The sequence below is a fragment of the Melanerpes formicivorus genome, unplaced genomic scaffold, assembly GCF_026170545.1.
Source record: "Melanerpes formicivorus ecotype bairdi unplaced genomic scaffold, bMelFor1.0.p_v2 SCAF_50, whole genome shotgun sequence".
NCBI lineage: Eukaryota > Metazoa > Chordata > Aves > Piciformes > Picidae > Melanerpes > Melanerpes formicivorus.
In genome coordinates this window covers 4,994,787-5,018,914 of record NW_027142402.1, presented here as the reverse complement: position 1 = coordinate 5,018,914, position 24,128 = coordinate 4,994,787, and the positions used below count along the sequence as shown (strand labels likewise).

Sequence of the window (24,128 nt, the reverse complement as noted above, 5' to 3'; positions counted from 1 at the left end):
TTGCGGGGGGGCGACGGGCCCGCGCTCGCGCTGCCCGTGAGGCGCTCGCGGCCGGCGGGACTCTGAAAGGCCCGCGGGAAGCCCCGGACGAGCGCGCGCGCTGCCGTCGCGCACGCGCCCGGGGGAGCCGCCGCCGCCGCAGCAGGAGGCGGCGGGAGAGCGGGGACGAGCGCCTCTGTGTGCGCGCGCCGGCGGGGCGTGCACGCGCGCGGGGCAGGCGGGCGAGGAGAGGCAGGCGGGGGGCTGCGCTCGCGCGCTCGCTCGCTGCGGCGGGGGAGGGGGCGGGGGTGGGAGCCGTGCGGGCTCCGCGCTCGCTCGCTCCCTCAGTGTGTGCCTCGGCGGCGGCCAACAACATGTTCTCAGTGCGGATCGTGACTGCCGACTACTACATGGGCAGCCCGCTGCCCGGCCTGGACCCCTGCCAGTCCCACTTCCGAGAGGCCCCGACCAGGCGGGTGCCCGTCGTGAGAGTCTTCGGCGCCACCCCTGCAGGTAAGGGACCCCCGTCGCCGCCGCCCCCCCTAAGCCCCCCCCCGTCGCCGACGGCCGGGTGGGGACGGCCCCGCTGCAGCGCGGGTCCTGTGGCGGTGGGCCCGTCGCCGGGCTCCCCTCACCCGGGCGGAGGTAGCGGCAGCTCCTGCTCTTTGTGGCTGGGTCGCGCCCCCCCCCCTCCCCGCCCGCCGCAGCGGCGCGTCTCACCTGCCAGCGGCGGCTACGAGGGAGCGCGCCGGGCCCAGCCGACCCCCGGCGCCGCGGGGCGGCGGCGGCCGGAGAAGAGGGTACCTGCCCCGGGTGTCCCTGCGGGGGAGCCCGGCAGCAGCTGCCGCCGCGGGCGGAGATGTGCTGTCCCGCCGCGCACCCCACCCGTTCTCCTGGCCGGCGGTGGATCGGGGGCCCCGGGGCCGGGCCGCAGGTGCGGGCCGGGGCGGAGGGCCCGCGGCTGCCGGGGCTTTGTGCGCGGCGCGGCCGGCGCTGGGGCTGCCCCGAGCCAGCGGCGGCGGCTGTGCAAACAGTGGGGATCGCCCCGCGCTCCCACAGCATAACGGGCAGGAGAACATCTTGCGGGCAGGGGGTGAAGGCGATGCACCGGGAGGTGTGTTTCTGCGGGCACATAGCCACAGGGTGGGCGTGCGAGAGGAAACCTTTGAACGTAGTCGCAAGTGAGACTTCTGCAGTACTTGTAAAGTGGGGGGGTTATGTTGATCCTACGCTAGCGTGGTACGAATCGCGTACAACGGTAGGCACTGGTGCTGCACTGCAGAAGGGAACGTCCTAACCGCTGGCCACATGTTGCCCCCTGAGACTCGCTAATGTCACATCCCACTTCTTCACTGCCTCTTCTCTGTGGACTTAGGCTTTTATCCTTCCCACCTCCCAACTGTGTTTCTGACCATCAGGACAAACCACCGAACGTTTGATATTTAAGAAAATGAATATTTATTGAAGTTTATTAAATATTACTTGGGGGGAGGGAAAGCCCTGTTCTTTGAGACGTTGGACGTGTTAAGCATGATTTGTTTGTGATCCCTTTATGCTTATGTTGTGTAATGCTGACCTTGGGGAATTAAGGTATTTCTGCATGTTTTATTGTCTTACATGTTGAAAACGAGATATTTGTGTGTGCATTAAATGTTAGGCAAGACAGAAAACACATAATAAAAATGGAACCTTTCCCTTCACCCACTAGAGCAGATTTTGGGGGTTTTGGTGGTGGTTTATTATTATTATTAGTATTGGTTTTATTTAATTTAGACTTATCTATCTGTTCCCTGTTCAGGCACAGAGGAATGTGAGATTGTAGAGCCATTGTGATCTGATGCATCTACAGCTCCAGATTATGAAGGGGATGAGTGGGATTAATAGATAAAAACGTTGAAATAGAGGCACCTATTTTATTGTAGTTCTAATTTTGCATACAAAGGGAGATATTATGTAATAATATTTATGTAATGGCAGGAGTAACGATTTCATTATTAAAAAATGCAGAGCCTGAGGTTGTCTGGCAGGTAGCAGGCTCTCTGTGTGTGCGTGTGGTTAACTCATTAAGGCTTATTTGCCTTTTAAGAAGATGTTTAGGGCTGTGCCATATCATGAATGTGGCATCACAAAGTAAACAGTGAAGTAGTTTAGCTGTCCAGCTATTAGGAACGCAGTAGGAAATCCCTGGCTTCCCAAACCATAAACTTTAATATTAGTTTGCATAATAGAGGTGTTTCTAATTTGTCTTGGTTAGAGAAGACACCTCTCTGTAGTCTGCGAAGGAAGTGTGACTTGACTATCTTCTCTTTATTTTCTTATTCAACTTTTTTATGGGTTTTTTCCCCCCTTCTGCACCTTTAGTGATGTTTGATAGTGAGCTTCAAGAGCAACTTCTTGCATATTTGCATTGTTTTTTGTTTTTTAAGGAGACACATAATGCTGTCTCTTTTCAGAGGTGCTGGAACTAAGCAGTCGCTGTCAGAAGTGACATGTGACTTAAGTGAGAGGGCTGTCCAGTTATTTACTTGAGAGAAGGGCTATCCAGTTATTTACTTGAGAGAAGGGCTATCCAGTTATTTACTTGAGAGAAGAAATATGAAATGAAATTTGATGCAATCACATCTACACTGACATTTTGTTTGAGTGAAACCAACTTCTGGCATACTCCATAGGACAATGCAGTGTACTTGCCGTTTGGCCTACAGGCTGTTTGACGCTTGTGTTCACTTGAGTTGGTCTGGATAAGAGTGACCCTTTCTCATGGGCTTTATCATGTCTATCTTGCCTCAGGGAAAGGTATTTGGTTACCATGCTGAAAGCATGACAGCAAACCACTATCTCTGCATAGGCTGTTTCACCTCTGGCATGATTAAGTCTGCATGAATGTGAGCGTGTTTAAAGCAGTGTGTCCATGCTGTGCAGCTAATTGGGAGTCAGGTTCAGAACAGACTCCAAATTCCACCTGCTGAGTGAAGGGGGATTGATTGGTATGTGGAAGTGGCTTCTGCAGATGTTCAGAAAGCCAGACGTCTAGCAGCATTTTGTCTTGTGTCTAGTGTCAGCTATGGACTTTGGTTCTGAAGGCACCTCTTTCTGCCTCCTCTTCTGCTCAGTGAGGTATATGAAGGACAAGGACTGGCAGCGTTCTTATCTTCGAGGGCTTTTGTGTAATCGTGTGCTCAACAAGCCATTTGTAAAGGTTTGCTGATAGAATCTATAAAATTAAAGCGGTTTGTCATATGGTGGTTGGGGGAGGTAAAACCCAGGCTTTTGATTTGAAACAATGGGAGGATGAATAGCTAGGATGGACTGTGTTTGCAATGACATTTGATAACGTCTTTTGAAGAAAAAAATCCCACTGCATTTGGCAAGACTACACAAGCCATCTCTTGATGTCCTACATCTTGGCATAATAAAAGCTTGAAAGGGAGGGAATGAAAATTTTGAAGAAGGACAAAATCCACCTATGATTTTCTGTTGTTCTATGAAATACCAAGAATAACATTCTGGGTACAATAGCAAGAGGTGAAGGGAAGCACTACTGGAATTTGTGTTTGAATGCATCTTAGCTGCTTGAGCCATTCGATTCCATTTTAGCTGTTTGGTGCTTGAAGCAGACTGACATGTCTGTTGACATAGTGACTTGGACAGAAGTACAATGTCAGAAATGCTGCAGCACTGCCATGGTGGTAATACAGTGAAAGCAGTGTTTAATTCATACTGTGTTGTGTAAAATCATAGATACTATTTGGTGCAGTAGTCAGAGTTGTGCACTATTGCTGCTTGTAGTTAAAACAGTAGGGTTTCATTCACTAGGTAACGTGCAACGATGAAATCCAGTTGCATTATCTTCTTTTTTGCTTCTTTCAGTATTTTTGGCTAGTTAGCTAAGTGCTTTTAATAAATTTTAAAAAACTCAAGAATTTCAAGGCCTGTTTATTCAAGTGAAATCATAATGAACATTGAACTTTCTGTTTTCCTCTGGCCTTTTGTTTAATTGGTCGTTCTCGGATTTTCAGTCTTGTTGCTGGGCTCTCGTGTGCGAAGCTGTCAAAGTGTTGATTTGTTTTCACCCCAGCTTTTGGCCATTTCCAGCTCTTGGAGGCTTTCCTCAAGATGTCAGTGACCACTTCAAAGTATGTGAATGCTCAGGTGGGTCTTTCTGCCAGGTCTAGTCTGCAGGAAGAAGAGGGAACCAAGCTGTAAATCCGTTCATGAAGAAATCGGAGATGAGATGTCACGTAAGCAGAGGCATTAACAAACAAGCTGAGTGTGCCAAATTATCACTTCACTTAACGAGGCTGAGTGCAAATGGCTGAGGACACTAAACATAGACAAGATACTTGTTGGTATATTATAATGAGTATTGTAAAATGAATGGTTGAAACAGTTAAAAAGCTCAGAATCCTGATTTGAGTGTAATTTGAGGCTGGTACTTGTAATAAGTTTTACAGAAAGAGGTCCACATTTTAAAATTGCTTTTGAAGTGGGCTAGGCTCAGAAATGTGTGTTCAATCACCAGGAGGGCCTTTGGAGAAGACAGGTTAAGAATTTACCTAAGCCAAAGCAATGTGTAATGTGAGGAATATTATAACTGCTGTCCTCAGCTGCCACTTTGTATATTTGTCTCTTTCTGAAGGGTTTTGTATTTTACATTATGAAGTCACTGATCCAAGAATGAATCTTACTTCAGGGCAGCACAAAAACTCAGCTAAAGAAGAGTATGTTTTGAAGTTACCCTTGCATGCTTTTGATTAGGAGTTTTGCTGAGGCTCCATGTAGTTTAGAGTAGGGGTTTACAGTCAGGAAAGTCTGAATGCATTCCAGGTATACATCTACATTTGGTGGGTTCACTTCTTGTTTGTCTCAGAGGGGAAAAAAGCAGTCAAATGCTCCAGCTCAAATCTGGCTCCCTTCCAGCAGCAGTAGCTCTGGTATGACTCAGTGAGGGGGCCTGCTTATCTTCTTTCTTCTGTTCTTCCCTCCCCTTTCCCCCTTCATTGACCTGGCTAGGCTGGATATCTGATCCCATCCCAGTGGCTTTTTCTCCTCCACTGCTGCTCACTTCAGAAGGAATGAGCTCATTGCAGGAAGTTGCTGCTTTCTACCCTCAGGTCTTGATTAACTTTTTTTCTCCCTTCATTTTCACTACCATTTCAGAGGCTGTTCCACAGTGGTCATTCCCCATAGCTTCCTCTGTTCATTATCCCAGTGTTCACAGCCTAGCATCATTCCAGTTGCTGCCTTTCCTCAGAAGTGGGCATTTCCTCTCATTAACAGGCCTCACGGTTAGGGTATGAGGATGCAAAACAGGATACAGCCATCGTGGTGGGGCTTATGCCTCTGCCTTTCCTTGCATACAGTGTACAGCTCGTGATGAGGAGCTGTTCTGTGGGCTACAGCATGGCTTAGAAGATACTCAGCATTGTACAGTGTCATTCCACTCCCAGCACACCGTTGCCACATCTTGTACTTCTGAAGAGCTGTTTGAAAAACAGCCTGGTGTCCATTTGTTTCTCTTTTCTTCAGTTTCTGTGAGAGGTGAACAGAGCTGGAGGAGGATGAGGATTGTTCTGAGATTGTTTTCAGTGTTTGAATTTTATCAATGATTGATTGGAGGCTGTTAGGCTGTAACATACCTGGTTGTTAAAAGGATGTGTTTTCTGCTGCATTGTGGGGTTTTAGTGGTTCATTTGTTATTAGTTATTTTGTGGCTTTTTGTGAGGAACCTTCTCCCTTTTTTGAGGCATTTGTTACTATTTTGTGTAGATTGCCTGCTGAGTTGTTTGAGCAATGAGAAGCTGCCTGAATAAACTGCTAGATTGTTCTCTGCTGGCATGAAACTCATTAAGTAGCAAATGTAGTACCCATGTATATACAGCTTGCTTTCATTCTATTTCTTTAATAAACCTTAAGATGGTGTGATAAAATCAATGTTGTAACTAGACTCCAGATATTGGTTTCATACCCATTCTTCTGTCTGCTGCTGCAGAGTACCTCTTGGTCAAGTCACTGAAGATATTTGTGCTTTTGTAATTCAGTTAAAAAATTGGTCAGTATAACTTGACACTATGTGCTTAGAACTCCATCAGCTGAAGACCTAACAGTGTTTCACAAAATAGCTGCATCTATATTGAGCCTAATATGTAGCTTGGGACTGATTTCTAATCATCAGTGCCCCTGGAAGTAGACTAACAACTTATCTATCTCAGCTACTACTTCTGTTGCATACTTCTTAAGGATGTTTTTTGGCTGCTTGTTGAAATGTCTTCTTTTTCAGTGTGTAAAATGAACCTCCTCAAAATAACACACTGGTCTGAAAATAGTTGTCTCTCTTATTTTTACCAGAGTAGCACATGCATATCACAACTGAGGTTGGCAGGATTAGACGGTGTGTAAACACTCAGGGAGAAACAGCTCCTGCTTAGTATTTTTTGCAGTCTGAGCAGACAAGATAAATCTCTGAAAGAAGGAGCAGGTGTGGTAACACCACGCTATCCGTTTCTTCTCAGTCTCCTTTCAGAGTTGCAGTATTGATCATTTAATACCCTGTTCTGCTAACTGTTGTCATTACCCTGTTTTTGTCCTTTACCCTTGATTGACTTGATTGACCTCTGTGTGCAGTGGGCCTCGTGAGAAGGATGGTAATGACGATGGAAATGTAACCAGTTGGAAGGAGGCGGCATGAACGTTCGCACTGGAAGATTTACAGTAGATGTTTGATCTCATAAGGGAAGCAGCTGAAATTGTTCAGAATGATTGAACAGGGTCACTGGAGATTCAGTCTCATGTTAAGGGAGATTAGCTGTGCAAAATTTCAGGACAATTATCAGTCACATTTTATTTATTTATCTTTTTTAATGAAACATTCTCTCTCTCCAGCTATTTCAAAGCTAGCTTCTGAAAAGCCAGCATCATCTCCTCATCAGCTGTCATCACTGGATGCTGACAACTGATGAACTTGCTTCTTCCTCTCTGTCTGCCATGTCATGTGCTCTGTCCCTGTGTGCTACAATGGTTGGCATTTTCAAAGTTCCTGTACATATCTCCTCTATGTTACATTTATTCTGTGGGGGGAAATTGTTTCACTGTCTATTGGGTTGCTATCTCACATTTCAGGAACACGTTGACAGGCAGCAAGGTATACCCATGTAAAGAAAAGATTGGATTTTCTTAGGGTCCCACATCAAATCAATAGCAGGACTGTTGTTTCTGTGCTGCTGCACTATCCAATAATAAATGAATATAAACAATAAAAGAAAAATCCTTTATATGTTAGCCAAAGCTATAGCTGTAGTGACAAGCAAGACCTAGGCTTTATTAGCAAGATGCAGGGACTGGTTGCAAAGATCTGTTGAGAAATCTATAGAGTTAGCACTGTTAATCATGATTCCTATATGTGTCTTGGAAAAAACAGTAACTTGGAGGAATCCAGTGGAGCAATTAAGTCTATGAGATTACAAACAGACAGTATATTTCTGCCTGTGATACAGTTACTCTAGGACTGAGAGCAGAGCCCAGAATATACAAGAATCTTAACAAATACCATGAAGTTTGTACTGGGTACAGAAACTGACTGAAATGCCAGTGTTTGCGTGGGCCTCCCTCATCCATGTTTGTTAAGGTTCTTTCCTTTCAAGAGCTGCTTTTTATTACAGATAATTTATAAGGTATGTAGACGTTTATGGGGCTTTTGGCAGGACATTTAGATAAAACATCACACTTGTTAGCTGGACTGGGCCACACGGCTTATTAGCGACCCATTTGATGTCTGTATGTTCCGGTGTTTCTGTGATCAGCTTGTGGATAGCCATTTCAGGTAACTGTTACCCCCTCTCCAGTGTATGCAGTCTGTCATAGTGACTGCATGCTTAGGAGTTCATGTTATGTGACCTTGGTGTACCTCTGCATGCCTTCTCAGAGTCTTGAGATGTGGAGTCACCCTCCTTGGAGATACTCCAAAGCTGTACATGGTCCTAGACAGGTGGCCCTGCTTGAGCAGAGGGCTTAGACCAGGTGACTTCCAGAGGTCATTTCCAACCTCAGCCATTCTTTGATTACTGATATTACTCTTGTCAGCAGTGAATATCCAGGTGCTCTCTACAACCTGTTCATGTGTCCAGGTGAACACAGTGGCATCCAAATGGTGTGGAGAGCTTGCCAGGTAGCTGCCTTTCAGTTGATTACACTGCAGCTGTGTAAGTTACTGGAAGGTTTTGGTGGTGTTAGGGAAAATTTAGATTTAGAAAGAAAAAACAAAAGAATGTTCACTGCACAGACTGTGCTAGGTTGGGTTTATCCCTCAGTAACAGGTTCTCTCCCTAAAAATTACAGAGAAAGCAAGAGCAGCCACTGCTTATTTACATTCAAGTTGTGCCTCTTGCACTGTTTGCTGACTAAACCAGTGTTTCTGCAGCCAGGCTGTATGTCCCATTTTAGGTGCAATATCAACATGTGGTGCTCAGTGGGGATATTGCAAGGGCTGTGGAATGTTGCACATAATCCATAATACTTGGCATTACTCCTTGGGGGAGATTTACAATACAAGTTTTCTGAGTTTTGTATAATGAGATGTATAATGAGTCTTTCATTTTGTGTTTGAAACTACCTAGGTGGGTTTCTGTATAGCACAGATCTTATTAAGCAGTGGGAATTGGAAGCTGGTTCAGTCCTCAGCTCTGCAGATATTGCCTTCAGATCAGTAATGAACCATTTTTTATTGCTGCCACCCCTATTATATTTATTATCCAGATGAAGAGGTAATTTTCTGGAGTTCTTGATATAGCAGCTTTTATATTTCCTTCTAAAATGTTACCTATTTAACCTAGCTAAAATGTTAAAGACTTCGATGGCAGGCGAGTCTTTCTTCACGTTCTTGTGTGCTTCTATCCATTGGCCATTAAGCAAATGGGTTTGTGGCATTCACATTTGTAAGCAGTGAAACCTATTTTACTGTCTGCAGAAAATTAGAAGAGATTATGGGCAGTTTCTTATGTTGAGGGAAAATTAATCTCTTTTTATAAATCCTAAGTACCAAATATTTTCATTTGTGAGCTTTGTGGACCTGAGGCTTAATCGTCTTTACTGTTAGACCTAAATAATAGCAATAAAAACAAACTCACCGTTCTGCTACATTATCTCTGTCAGTTACCTACCACAGAAGTATGGGTTTACTCCCAGGTTAATGTTGAAGTTGTAAGGGACCGCTGGTCAAGGTCCTACAGACTGCCAGCACACAGCCCTCTAATATATCCTTATACACTCATCCAGATTTTGTAATCTGCAAACTTGCTGAGGGTGCACCTGTCCAGTGGCCAGGTCTTTAACAAGGATCTTAAACAATGCTGGCCTCAATGCTGACCTCTGGAGTGCACCACAGATGACTGGCTTCTGTGTTCCCTTCTTGCAAGGATGCTTCTTCTCTGTTCAGTTTCATTTCATGGAGAAGAGGAGGCTCAGGGGTGACCTCATTGCCCTCTACAACTATCTGAAAGGTGATTGTAGCCGGGAAGGGGTTGGTCTCTTCTCCCAGGCAACCAGCACCAGAACAAGGGGACACAGTCTCAAGCTGTGCCAGGAGAGGTTTAGACTCGAGGCGAGGAGAAAGTTCTTCACCGAGCGAGTCGTTCGTCATGGGAATGTGCTGCCCAGGGAGGTGGTGGAGTCACCGTCCCTGGAGGTGTTCAAGAGGGGATTGGACGTGGCACTTGGTGCCATGGTCTAGTCATGGGGTCTGTGTTGATAGGTCACAGGATCCTCGAGGATCCTCAAGGTCCTTTCCAACCTTAGTTATGCTGTGATACTGTGATTTTTCTCCCTTTTGCAGAAGAGTCAAATTTGGTTTAGAGCTTTCCAGTGTGTGCCTCGTTGTCAGCTCTATGGTTTTTTTCACATGGCATCCTCTGAGCTGGAAGCATGTGTACTTCATTTAATTTCTGCTTACAGCAAGGTTGGTTTTGTAGCATGTATAAAACTTCTGTGTAGATACCTCGGGTACAGTATGGCTGTGTAAGAAGCCCTGGGTCTGTATTTTCTGGGCTTTGGTGGTATGTTTTACCTTTCCAGAAAATGTAGGGATGATGTAAAATAACTGAATATAAGTCATCATTTGACTGAAAAGGTGTTTTGTATCAAAAATAGAGTTTAAAATTGCCCCATGTTTTCCTTGATTAAGAAAATTGGCATATGCTGTGCATAAAATAGTTTAACTTGCCCTGGTAATTCAGCCCATTCCTCAGTGTGAGGTTTTCTAATGTATGGTTCTTAAGGAATTTCTGTCTTTACATGTATGTTTATAAACCATCTCTTTCCATGCAGATATTAATTTAGTGTCTTTACAGTCTAGATTCCTGTTTCAAGTCTGATGCATGAAAAAAGAACCCTTAACCAACCAAAAAACCACCAGCGAAACCTTGAGGTGTGGAGCTTAGAATAGATGGGAAGAACAGAGTAAAGTTCTGCTAAGCGTTTACAGATTGTGCCAGCATGTCAGCTTTTGGGGAGCTTGTGTTCTTATGCCAGCACTTGGAAGCCTAATCAAGGAAATAAATAGTCATTTTCAACCACTGCTGTATTAAAGATGAAAGACTCAAGAACAGAAACCAGTTGTTTCAGGCGATATGCAGATAATGGTGGATAGTCCTCACTCCAAAACAAATATGCTCTGTATGAAAGGAGCGCTAAAAGGTGTAGAAAGAGCGGTATGTTACGAAAACAGATGGCATGGCAATATTGTTAGTCATGATCTTGAAGTGGAATTTTGTAGGAGGGATTGTCTGAATGGAAAAACAGGAGATGGGGAGGATGTGTTGAAAGGAAGAATGGGAATGGAAAGGAATATGTAGAGCATGTGAGGTGAGCTGGGGAGGGGGGGATTGGAGGAAGGAGAGTACTGAGAGCCAGGACTGCAAAAAATATTGATGTGGGAGTTGCCACAACAGGGACCAGTTATCTAAGGCTGGTCCCTTTTGGTTTCACTTTTTTTGACTCATGGGCCTGATTCATCCCCTGGAATTTCTTATCTCCAGACTTGTGGCTGGAAGTAGATGAGGTGTTATGTGAGGTTTATTGCTCTGTGCAGTGGGAGAAGAGAGAAAGAAAACAAAGTCCCTCCAGCTGAGAGGTATAGAACATAGTGGAGAACTACAGTATTCTCATGAGCACTGTGCTGTCTGTAAGCACATTTTGTGTTGTCTGCTTTAATGAAAATTCATAAAATGAATTCTGAATATCTGGTGTTCATTTTCACAATGTATCAGTAGAAATAAACCAAAACCAGCCCCACTTGACTCTGCAGTATGCTGTATGCATATGAAAATACATCTTTTGCTGACAGGGTAGGATAGGTGCATAATGCAGATGCATATGTGGCAGAGTTAAAAACAGAACAAAACCCAAACAGAGTGAGAAACAGATCACATCTTCAACTGATCATCTTCTCCTTAGTTGTAAATGGGCTTTCTGTAGCCTGCTTGTTTGTCATGTTCTTCAGCTGCTTCCATAAAAACCTCACTTGTTTTGTGCAAGCTTGATTTGTTGAAAGAAGACCTTAGCAACATCTTCTTTCCAAGTTGTTAGTCTTTGGCTTTTTTTCGGAATGCCATTCTCTTATGGAAACCACTAGCAAGGCAGTGTTGTAATGTTACTAATAAACTGGCTTCTGTAGTCATCTGACTCACAGTAAACCATTGAATTTCACTGGATGCCTAAAGTCTATGGTTTTTAAAGGATGAGTGATTGCTTTTTTCACACATAGTGCCCAGCTGACCAGGAATTTGGTATTTTGAAAGCAGAGCACTGATGGTGAGGGGCTGAAGCTTAGGCATTTTGGAGATAAAATGGTGGTGGAAAAATAACAATAGATAGAGTGGAGATGGCCAGAGAGTAAAAAGCTGGCCTAGGAGAAAACCTGAAGACCAAGACTGCACTGAAATGCTTTTGTTATCTGCAGATATATAATTTGGTATACAAGGCTCAGGAGAAGCACAAATAAAGTTTAGAACTGAGCAGTACAGAACTTGGCTGTTTTTACGGCTGCTCTGCAGCAGCCACCAGTTGAAACTTAAAACTTGATCATATAGTACATGCCTCTAAGATACACTGATGAGTTTTCAAAACCAGTAGCTTGAATTTTTCTTTCATACTTAGTTAATTTTGACTGTTTTGTGGGGTACAGTATTGAACAGGAGTTTCTTAGACTGAGAGTTTGATGCAGAAATCATTGCATGGCATAGATGTTGTTTTCTGAAGCCACCTGATTTCATTTGGCTTATGTTTGGACAAATACACAGTGTAGTTACTCATTAGTGCTTTTACACTAGGAATTCACTTAGAGCTGTGAGGAAGGGGAAAGAAGGGAAAAGACTGATGCAATATATCTGCTGAGATGAGGAGGTTTTTGCAGGGGAGGTTAGGGTTTGGTTTATGACGATAGACTCTGTGTTATCTTCAAAGAATTGGGTTTTGTTAGCACTGTGTAATTGAAGTTTTAACTGCTCTGGAGCTGAAAATTTACTGTTTCAGAGTATTTTGTGAGCTGCCTATTGATGCTGTAGAGGAACTAAGGAAGGGTTGTCCCTGGGTTGTCCAGGGAGGTGGTTGGGGCACCGTCCCTGGAGGTGTTTAAGACCAGGCTGAATGAGGCTCTGGCCAGCCTGATCTAGTGTGAGGTGTCCGTGCCCATGGCAGGGGGGTTGGAACTAGATGATCCTTGTGGTCCCTTCCAACCCTGAATGATACTATGATACTAAGGGTAGATAATTTCCTACCAGTTGTGTGTTCTGAAACTCTGCAGAAGAATTCTGCTGTTTAGGTTCATCAGGAGTAGAACAAGACACTGCTGGTACTGGAGTACATTCACGTGAGGATTGCAAATAGACACACAAGTGAAGATAAGAGGGAAAAAAACCACCCTGGGGAATTCAGTCTATTCCATCTGAATCCCCGAAGGAGTGTCAACTTTGTTCCATCCAAACATGATTAAAATGGTTTCTTCATTTCTTCAAATATGTCATGGTCTGTTAGTGCTGGACTTTAAGAAGGACATTGAGACACTTGAACGTGTCCAGAGAAGGGCAACAAGGCTGGGGAGAGGCCTTGAGCACAGCCCTGTGAGGAGAGGCTGAGGGAGCTGGGGTTGTTTAGCCTGGAGAAGAGGAGGCTCAGGGGTGACCTCATTGCCCTCTACAACTACCTGAAAGGTGGTTGTAGCCAGGAAGGGGTTGGTCTCTTCTCCCAGGCAACCAGCACCAGAACAAGGGGACACAGTCTCAAGCTGCGCCAGGGGAGGTTTAGACTCGAGGTGAGGAGAAAGTTCTTCACTGAGGGAGTCATTTGTCATTGGAACGGGCTGCCCAGGGAGGTGGTGGAGTCACCATCCCTGGAGGTGTTCAAGAGGAGATTGGACGTGGCACTTGGTGCCATGGTCTAGTCATGGGGTCTGTGTTGATAGGTTGGACTCGATGATCCTCGAGGTCTCTTCCAACCTTAGTTATACTGTGATACTGTGACTTAGATGTACCCTGCTGTTCAGAGTACAAGTCTTCAGGATCTGTAAATGGTATGTTTCATTTGTTTGGTGTGGATTTGTTAGGGTAATAATAAAATGTTTTGGAAATGATGGTTTAAAAATCAGTTAAAAATGACTCTTGTAATTAAGGGCAACAGTGTCATCGTGTGTAAGAGGAATGACTTCCAGTCAATTTCTGTAGAAGTGATGCCAGTTCTTGCTTTTTGGAGTTTATTTTCAAAACACCATTAAAATAGGTTATTGTCACTTCTACCAGCCAACATGCCTCATTATCAGTTACAGTATCTGAAGGGGGCCTACAGGAAGGCTGGGGAAGGACTTCTCAGGATCTCAGGTAGTGATAGGACTAGGGGGAATGGAATGAAGCTGGAGTTGGGGAGATTCAGGCTGGATGTGAGGATAAGGTTCTTCACCATGAGAGTGGTGGAATGAGAGCCCTTGAATGGGTTGTCCAGGGAGGTGGTTGAGGCCCCATCCCTGGAGGTGTTTAAGCCCAGGCTAGACGAGGCTCTGGCCAGGCTGATCTAGTGTGGGGTGTCCCTGCCCATGGCAGGGGGTTAAAACTAGATGATCCTTGTGGTCCCTTCCAACCCTGAATGATCCTATGATACTTCTTGGGTAGTTTTTCCTACAAAACTTAGGAGTGCTGGTACTTTGTGGTTGTCATCGTGGTAGAGAACTGGACCTTAATTGTAACTCCACCAATTCTTTCCAGTGTTTCAGCTGAGGCATAAACCATCAAAGTCTAGTCAGGACTATTGATAAAATGCTATTCAACTATTACTATTTTTTTAAGTACAATTTTTCTTTCGTCTTTGTAGTGCTTGTATTCTCTAGATTGTAAAAGAAATGAGAGAACTAAATGTGGTTCTACACAATGTCTTTAAAAAATCACTGTATGAAAGAAACTCAGATTACATATTGCAAAGCACAGCAGCTGCTTTACAGCATCTGAGTACAATGATTGCTTGGAACACAGTGCTTTGCAATAAACAGTCTCTAATTTGAGTGTTCAATGTATTGTGATTATTAATGCAAAGGAACTTTATATTCTCTGATGTTATTGTTTGCAAGGATTGAAAATGAAAGAAAAGAGCATAAGCTTTTGCCTGTGAGGAAGCAGTCCGGGTTTTAACCTGTTGGGTTGTGGTTTCTTTCTATTTTTGATTAGTTTTCAGCTGACCAACAGAATTCATCACCATGATACATTACACACTTAACAAGGAGAAAAGTGTTTTTTCATCAACCTATGTTCTAGCAGCTGCCAACATTTAGAACAAGGAAATGTCGAAGTTGATATTGGAGGCCAGCCATGTAAGAGGATAAGGCGCCAACTGCATGAAGTGCTGTTTTTCTGGCAGATAGCTTCTGTGTACACTCATCCCTAACTCAGAAGTAAATCTGATCTGAGGCAGTTTCTTGCTTTTGTGAGTTAGTTCATCTCTGAATTCCCAAAGCACAGGCCACATCTGTGGTGAAAATTGTTCTTCAGCTGTTTCTGTAGTTGCACAGTGAGGTCAAGAATGGGGTTGTTTTTTTTACCTTCAGGAACTTCAGTCATACTTTAATATAAGCTCAGTTGTAACTGGACATGGCTGTCTCTCATTGCCCAGCTGCATGCTGAACTATTCAGCTTTAAAAAGGCTTCTAAAAATCGTTGCTTCTGAGGCTTAGTGGTATCTCCCCTCTGGCCCAATCATAGGCCAAAGGCTTTCCTCCAAAGAGGATTTGGTAGAATTGTTGTTGTTTCGTATTAGATTTGCTCAAGCAGTTAAGAAATCTGGTTTTAAAATGAAATTAAAAAAGCAGACATTTTCTGCTGTTAGTTCACTACATCTAATGTGATCAAAATGGAGTGATCTTTTCCAAACATGAAATAAACTGATATAAAAAGGGATTGTGGGTGCAACTAAAACCCAGGATTTCCATTGCGTGAAAGGTGAAAAGAAGTGAGAAATGCAGGAGAAGATAATGATTGCAGTTATTACTTAGACATGGATTGCAGTTGTTCCAGTGAGGAGGCAAATATTTGTGTTCTGTTGTTGTCTGTTAGCAGATATCTTGATCCCTAGCTATTGAACAGTAGCTGCCACAGTTAACAGGGTTAAAGTGTCCAAACTGTCACAAGTTCCAGTTTTCATTAACTCACCATTTCTGCAGGACATTGGTTATTAGACCTTCCTTTGCTGTAAGACAATTTCTTAAGGTTTGAGACATTTATTAAAATTTCAAGGGACAGTTCTTCAGCTGTGTGCAAGGAAGTTTGTGAGTAGATGACCTGGCTAATCTGGTTCCATACCATCAAAAGACTTCTCAGGATGTCAGGTAGTGATAGGACTAGGGGGAATGGATTGAAGCTGGAGGGGGGGAGATTCAGACTGGATGTGAGGAGGAGGTTCTTCACCATGAGAGTGGTGAAGCCCTGGAATGGGTTGTCCAGGGAGGCGGTTGAGGCCCCATCCCTGGAGGTGTTTAAGACCAGGCTGGACGAGGCTCTGGCCAGCCTGATCTAGTGTGGGGTGTCCCTGCCCATGGCAGGGGGGTTGGAACTAGCTGATCCTTGTGGTCCCTTCCAACCCTGAATGATACTATGACACTATGATACAATATTCACAGTTCCTATAAAATCAATTTCCTGTATTTTTGGCTACCTCCAGGCATGGCAGCCTTAGAGTAGTTTTTTAATAGAAGCAGGCTACAAATGTTTGTGTTTGGAAACAGTAATTGGAGTGTTTCATTTTTCTAATGCATAAGTGTCTAGAGTAGTTACTTATTTGCAGGAGAGGATAAGCAGAGCCCACAATCTAATTTGCAATTTTCATATGAGGTTAAGTTTTTCGTTCTTCATGACAGTAATTTTTAAGTGATTGCTGTTTTTCACGATGTCATAACTTGCATCCCCTACAACTCCCCAGTTCATATCCTAAACAGAATTTTGTGCATCAAGATCTGAAAAGCTGATAATAGCAAGATGAATCAAAAGATCTGCCATATCCAACCATAGTATCATAGTATCATTATGGGTTGGAAGGGACCACAAGGATCATCTAGTTCCAACCCCCCTGCCATGGGCAGGGACACCCCACACTAGATCAGCCTGGCCAGAGCCTCATCCAGCCTGGTCTTAAACACCCCCAGGGACGGGGCCTCGACCACCTCCCTGGACAACCCATTCCAGGGTTTCACCACTCTCATGGTGAAGAACCTCCTCCTCACATCTAGCCTGAATCTCCCCACCTCCAGCTTCATTCCATTCCCCCTAGTCCTATCACTACCTGACATCCTGAGCAGTCCCTCCCCAGCCTTCCTGTAGGCCCCCTTCAGATACTGGAAGGCCACAATTAGGTCACTTTGGAGCCTTCTCTTCTGCGGACTGAACAGCCCCAACTCCTTCAGTCTGTCCTCATAGGAGAGGTGCTCCAGCCCTCTGATCATCCAACCACTGCCCTTTTAAGCAGTATCTCTGTTGTTTGGTCTTTCCTTTGTGCTTTTACTAATTGGAGTTATTTTAAATTGGATTAAACCCTTGCAAGAGAATAATTTATTCAAGTTGGCCTTTCAAGATTATGTTCAGATGGAATGCTGAGCATCAGGTGCAGAACCTTTGCAAAGACATTTGGCTTTTCTTTCTCTTAATTCTACTCCTGCAAAGAATTATTTGTGAGTGTTTATTACATATGTAGTGCTGTCTGAATGCCATCTATGCAGTTAGTGAATTTATACTTCAAATAAAGTGATTCTGAATTTGGTATTGCAGATGTAGAATCAAGACTGAGGGATTGAATGACTTCTATAAGGTCATGAGGGGTTTGAAGTTGGAATTATCCTCCTTTCCTTGCCTTCAGGTGATTTAATCACAAGACCATCATTTAACATAATGATATGCCCCAGTGCCTCTAAGAATTCCTCACCAGATACAAGCCTTTGTGCACTAATAATGTCTGCAGCTTTGTACAGCTAAACTAATGAGCAATAGAGTCGAAACAGACATTGCAGAATATGTATTGAGAAGTCATAAAAGGAAAGGTGGTATCAAAAGGTCATGTGTTTAGAGGTGCTAAAGATGGCTGTGTTCATCAATTCCAGCTTATTGTATTCAAGCTCCTGCTTTTTTCATCACATTTTAGGTAAGATTTTGAGTATTCTGTACTGGTAAATTATCTCAGAGATTCACAGCGTGGCATTTTGTTTCCCAAAGATTAAAGTTTTGACAGTGCTGTGCCTTCTAATGTTTTTGAGTCATGTTCAGATGCAAGCCTGCCTACGTGCTAGTGCACTTCCACTTTCTGAAGCAATTGTTTGAAAGATAGTCCCTGACACAGTTTGGCTCATACAGTTCTTCCTTGAGAAAAAAAAACCTGGACTGGGAAACTTGGCAGACTGTCATATTGGAAAATAATAAACACCCTTCTGCCAGGAGTGCTTGAATTTGTTACAGTCATCTGGTCTGGACTAGTAGCTGCTTGGAGCTCTATGAATAGCAACAGTAGGGGCAGAGGAGCAGAGTTTCTACCGGCGTAGGGTGGAAATTGCCTGCATTAGGAACGGTGTGGCCAGCAGGAGCAGGGAGGTCATTGTGCCCCTGGACTCTGCTTTGGGTAGGCCGCACCTTGAGTACTGTGTCCAGTTCTGGGCCCCTCAGTTTAGGAAGGACATCGAAACACTTGAACGTGTCCAGAGAAGGGCAACAAGGCTGGGGAGAGGCCTTGAGCACAAGCCCTGTGAGGAGAGGCTGAGGGAGCTGGGATTGTTTAGCCTGGAGAAGAGGAGGCTCAGGGGTGACCTCATTGCCCTCTACAACTACCTGAAAGGTGGTTGTAGCCAGGAAGGGGTTGGTCTCTTCTCCCAGGCAACCAGCAGCAGAACAAGGGGACACAGTCTCAAGCTGTGCCAGGGGAGGTTTAGACTCGAGGTGAGGAGAAAGTCCTTCACTGAGAGAGTCATTAGCCGTTGGAATGTGCTGCCCAGGGAGGTGGTGGAGTCCCCATCCCTGGAGGTGTTCAAGAGGGGATTGGATGTGGCACTTGGTGCCATGGTTTAGTCATGAGGTCTGTGTTGATAGGTTGGACTCGAGGTCTCTTCCAACCTTAGTTATACTGTGATACTGTGAAATGATTCTTACTTAGAAATCTGCCTTTGTCATGAAAGAGTCAGAAACACAGGTTTGTTTTTCCTCTGAAGGTGTTTTTCTGAAGAAATTAATACAACCTCCTACCAAACAATTCAAAATTTGCTGGAGCATTCATTTTAGAGCAGGACACTACAGAAACACCTCATTGACACTGATGAATGATTCTCTGACCAAAGACATGGCAGATATAAATACCCATGGCAGAATATAAATACCCTTACCTGTGTTTTTAGATCTCAAGGTCATTTGCTGGTTTTGATGGCAATTCTTTTCTGCTTTTCCTAGAAATAAGGGAAATCCTTGTCCCTTACATGACTAGAGACAGGGATTTAATAGTGGTCTTAATAGTTGGTTTCTCTTTGGAGTCGGGCAAGACTTACTGTTACTTTCTCTGAATGTGAGGTTTTCAGGTTGTTTTCCCAGTCCATAAGCATCACTGTTAATACTAAGACAAAGCAGACGCCCGTGTGAGAAGTTCCTGCTGGTCTGTGCTTTGGTCTTGACACACTTTGTGTTTATTTCACATTCGATGTATTCAAGTCAGTTAACTGGAGGTACATGGATGAACAAAACCAGTACTGAAGACACAGAATCACTGAGTGATGTTTGTGAAGAAACTGCTCCTCTGACCAACCTGTTCCAGTGCCTCACCACCCTCACAGTGAAGAATTTCATTGTTCTATGTAGTTTAAATCTACCCTCTTTCTGTTTGAAACCACTATCCCTCCTCCTATCACTGCTCTCTGATGGTGTCCCTCCCTTCCCTGTAGGGTCTCCCTGGAGCATCCTCACCTCCAGGCTGAATGACCCCAGACAGAAAGGATTTGTTTGAAAGTTACTCAGTGGAAACAATCTGAGTTTATGGCTGTCTCCTAATATAACCCTGTGAAGAAGGGGAGGGGGGAAATAAACAGAAATTAGTAGTTTTGTGGTCCTGAGTTGCTGAGGGGGTTTTTAGTATCCATTTTGTGAGAATCAGATGGTACTGCCCACCACTTTCAGTGATTTAAGGCTCAGGGCTGGGTTGATTATATGTTAATTTACATTAATCAGTCTTCCAAAATACGATTAATGAATAGCACTGAAGTATAATTTGTGCCTCCCTAAAAGTATAAGGGTGACAGTTAAGTATTTTGATAAAGGACCACAATTTCAACTGGGTGCTAACAGTGCAGCTCTCAAGTTGTGCATGCTTGCATACTGCAGCTGTTGAACTCGAGCATTGCAGACATCTAAGAACTCTCAGAGCTTGAGGGGAGACATACTTATTAAGTCAGTAGGTGTTTAAATCTTCAATCATGGAACAAAGGCAGACAGCCAACATTTAGTAAGATTTGCATGGTTCAGATTAAGTTAGTTCTGATTGTTGGTATTTAATGGCTTGCTTAGCATGCAGAATATCCCTCCAGCAGGTTTACATTTGTCAGGTTTGGTGATTTGCAAGCTAAGAAAGGAAAAAATAATAATCTGAGTTGGATGATGGTCTTTTAGTCCTGGAGGTAAATCTTGGAATGCAAACATTGCAAGTGAAGAGCTGAAGTGTCTCTTATTTGGATGAACACACCTGCATTCTGTAACTACCTTACATAGATCTATGCTAAAATACATGTAGATACAGATGGTTTTTTAATGTACAATGTATCTTGTGTTCATTTGGAATGTTCCTGAGCTCTGTGATACAAATATTCATGCATGCTTTTGCCCATATGTTTTTGCTATTGTTATTGATGCCTTTTTTTTATGGTTTTATTCTTTTACTGTGTGTTTTATTGCAGCTTTATTGTCCTTTAGCCATGTGCCATGAAGTGTAAGCATGCTAGCTCCTTCTGGCCTGGTGCACAACAATCTTCATTCAAACTGTAATAAAACTAATGAAAGTAATTTATTGAGAGTAGAGGGCACAGAGTAGCTGCTTGGTGGGGTTTATTTTCTTTGTTTTTCAGTGCTCACTGCAATGTACCAAATTCAAGGTAGATGTTTTCTGCTAACATGGAACATGACACCTGATACTCTCTGCTTTCATTTGATTTGAGTTAGGTGGTTGCAGAGTAAGAGGTGAAGTATGGAGTTTTTAAGGTTTTAGAAACGTTAAATACCTTTGGGGTTTGCATCCCTTGCAGGAGTATAAATATTTCACATGAGAAGCTCCTGGTTATAATGTTTGCAATCAACAATTTCAGTGCACGGTGACCGTGTGATTCATTTGTACCAATGCTGTATCATGTGGATGGAATGCAAAGGAGCCAGAGAATTGCAGACAGCTAAATAGTGAATCAGTCATACATAGTTCTGTAAATCACTCGATGGAGTTTGAGTATTCAAAGTGGGATGTTGTCTGTAAGAATAAATAACATCAGCAGTGTCCACCGTGTAGAAAGCATTTTGGGTCATTGCAGACCAGCAGCTGACTTGAGTATCACGGTGGTGCTGAAAGAGCTAATGTCATGTTTGGTTACATTAATAATAGAATGCTGAGAAGGTTGAAGGTAGTATTTGTGAAGCAGATGTGACAAGCAGTGTGTCCTACTACTGCACTACTGTATTTGAAATTATGCTGAAAAGATGTAGAAGGCTCAGAAGAGAGCTCAGATGTTTTTTTTCCTACCCTAGAGGTTGTTACCAATTTGTTTTTGTTAGATTGTATCAGGAGCTTGTGAAGAAGTGATGGAAGTTCTGGTCAAGTGAAGAGAAGAATGGAAAGGAAAAAATACCTTCAATTTCAGCTAGTCAAATTCAAACAACAGCTCAAACAGATATTTAAAGCAAAGAGGAGTTTTTAGAGAGGGGAGTTTTAAGGGATTTTGCCTGTAAAAGGGAAGTGGTAGCCTCCTCCCCTCCTGAAGCTAGACATGAATCTTTCTTGAATGACTGCTTTTGTCATACGAGCTACTGGATGGCCAGGTTAACTTCCAGGTCTGTAATATCCTGGAATGAGGATAAATTGGCCAAATCCTCCCCCATAAACTTACAACAAAACCCCAAACTCAAACTATTAATTGTAGATCCATGGCATCAGCATGATGCATCAGTGCAGGGTTGCCCTAGGTGGTAAGTGCTGCTTCTAGGTGAGTTTCACTAATGTGGAGTACTAACCATAGGCTTCTGAGGTAGAAAGATAGGAGTTCCAGTTCCCCATTTGACTCCTTGCATTACCTTGGAGCAACTGGCTTGTGCTGATCTGAGCTATATGTAAACAGCTGAGCCCAAGATCTGTATCGTGGAGCTCATGAGAGAGCTCAGTAACTCTGCAGCACCACTCTGATGGTGTTACCCTGTAGTAACAGCTTTGCAAACTGTCATGGCAGGAGCAGCTGATATGCTGTAAATTTATGTGCTAGTTCAACCTGCTCTAGCTTGTGCCATGTGCTCATGCTTCCAGGAATGACAGGCAAAACATCATGCTGTACTTTCAAAGCACTTGAGCAGTCAGTAGTATGTCATTACCTGGTGTCACTGTAGGCACTGTCACAGTGGAACCAGAATTTGAAGCTAATGTAACTTTCCTAGGAGGTGTTTTTGGGTAATCAGGGTTGGGATTACTGTCACAGAGGGGGGAAGCCTGCATTATCTTCCAAAAGCAGATATTGAATGCACAGTTTGAGTAAACTTTAGTGGAAGGAATCAGTTTTTGAGATGGTCTTGTCCCTGGAAGTGCATCTAATTAATAAGTCAGCATGTGCAGGGTTGGATTCTTCTAACTGCTTGTGACCTGAGAGAAGATGCCAGTACAGTGTAGCTCAGAGCATAAAGAGTAAGCAGCTTCTATGTTTTTTATGTTTTTTTTCTCAGCACCTCTCTTCTTTTTTCCCATAGTGGCAGGAGACTTGTTTCACTGTTAAATTCATATAAACAGCACAGTTCTGCTGACAATTAAACACGTGAAAATAAAGGGACTTCTTTTGTCCCAGGGGACAACCGGTGCAGAAACATCTTTATGGAGGGAACAGTAGCATAAAGTGTATAATGCAAGTTTTGGATTCAAGTACACATAGTGAATTGAGCCAAGATAGGGAATTGCAAATAAAGAGCATCACAGGGTGCATGGGCCCTAAAACAGCAGGTAGGTCACTAGACAGATCCTGTTGTTTATACATGGTGTGGTAACTGCATAAAGAGTGGGGTTTATGCCTTGTGTCTGCTCACTTTTGCCAGATTCTGCTTTTGCTCAAATAATTGCCTTGGGACTAGGAAGGTTTTAAAAATTACTTGGGCTGTATTAGCTCCATCTGAACTTAGACAATCCTTTATTAGATGTGTTTGCAGTAGAAAGGAAAAAAAAAACCCAAAAGTGATGTTTATCATGTACACTAGAGGCTTGTCTGCATGCTTTTTTTATAAGCAAGGAGCTGCCAATTAGAATGGTGAGCTTTCCCCTCCCCCCCCAACTAGAATAAAGAGACTTTAGAAAATAGCATGTTTTGTAATACACATCCCTAGAGCTATATATCTTCCAGTTGAGTGCAGATGTTAATTATTAGTTGGTTAACCTCAAATTTCTCTGGAGCAAAAATGTAAGCCTGGTCACATGGCAGGCCACAGTGTTGATTGCTATCATCAGTACTTCTTAAAAGTCTTCTTAACGAGCGCCTGACTTCTTTTCGGAGTGTTTAAGTACACTGGCATTCTTTTGCATGCCTGCCTACAGCTCATGGTGGAGGTGTCTCGAATCCTCTGTTGGAGGAATTGCAGTCAGATTGCATTTGTTTCACTTTTGTGAAGGGGTTTGATAAATCCTAATTCTGACGCTGAGTAAAAAGTGTGCTGTACTGTCCCTGGGGAGGCACTCCTCCATTTGTGCAGGTATTGGTGAGCTGAGCCAAGCCTTTTGTGCTGTGATTTCTTTGAGAGATTTCATGCATGTTTGTTTTAATTATATAGCTCTTGATTTATGAAGGACATTACCAAAGCTGGCACTGGTTCACTTGTGGGGGGGGGATGTGTTTAATTCTTATTCTGTATGACACTTTGTTGTGTTTGCATTCCCTCAATGTTTTTTTAATCAGCTCAGGAGTCACGGCTGCTTTCTGACCAGCAGGTGTTAAGTAATTCTGTCTGAAAGTGGCACACCTGAAATTCTACTGGCTTTGTTCATGCTTGGAATATTGTGATCTTACAGCCTTAAAGCAAAGATGTAATTTCACTTGGTGTATTTATTCTGTCTGTGTTGTCCGATAAATAGCTGCAAAGGAGTGCCTGGAGAAGAGGAGACTCAGGGGTGACCTTATTGCTCTCTACAACTACCTGAAGGGAGGTTGTAGACAGGCGGATGATGGTCTCTTCTCCCAGGCACCCAGCACCAGAACAAGAGGACACAGTCTCAAGCTGCACCAGGGGAGGTTCAGGTTGAATGTTAGGAAGAAGTTCTATACAGAGAGAGTGATTGCCCATTGGAATGGGCTGCCCAGGGAGGTGGTGGAGTCGCCGTCATTGGAGGTGTTCAGAAGGAGACTTGATGGGGTGCTTGGTGCCATGGGTTAGTTGTTTGGGTGG

At 43.7% G+C, this 24,128-nt stretch overlaps 1 protein-coding gene across 1 annotated transcript in view; it reads left to right on the top strand.

Annotated features, from left to right (window-relative positions):
- The first annotated feature begins 199 nt into the window (after positions 1–199).
- The window catches only part of REV3L (REV3 like, DNA directed polymerase zeta catalytic subunit), a 90,117-nt gene continuing 66,188 nt past the window's right edge, over positions 200–24,128 (top strand). Inside the window, exon 1 of the mRNA XM_068160545.1 lies at positions 200–492. Within this exon, the coding sequence (XP_068016646.1) occupies positions 354–492 (139 nt within the window). The 5' untranslated portion in view covers positions 200–353. The remainder of the gene's footprint in view (positions 493–24,128) is intronic.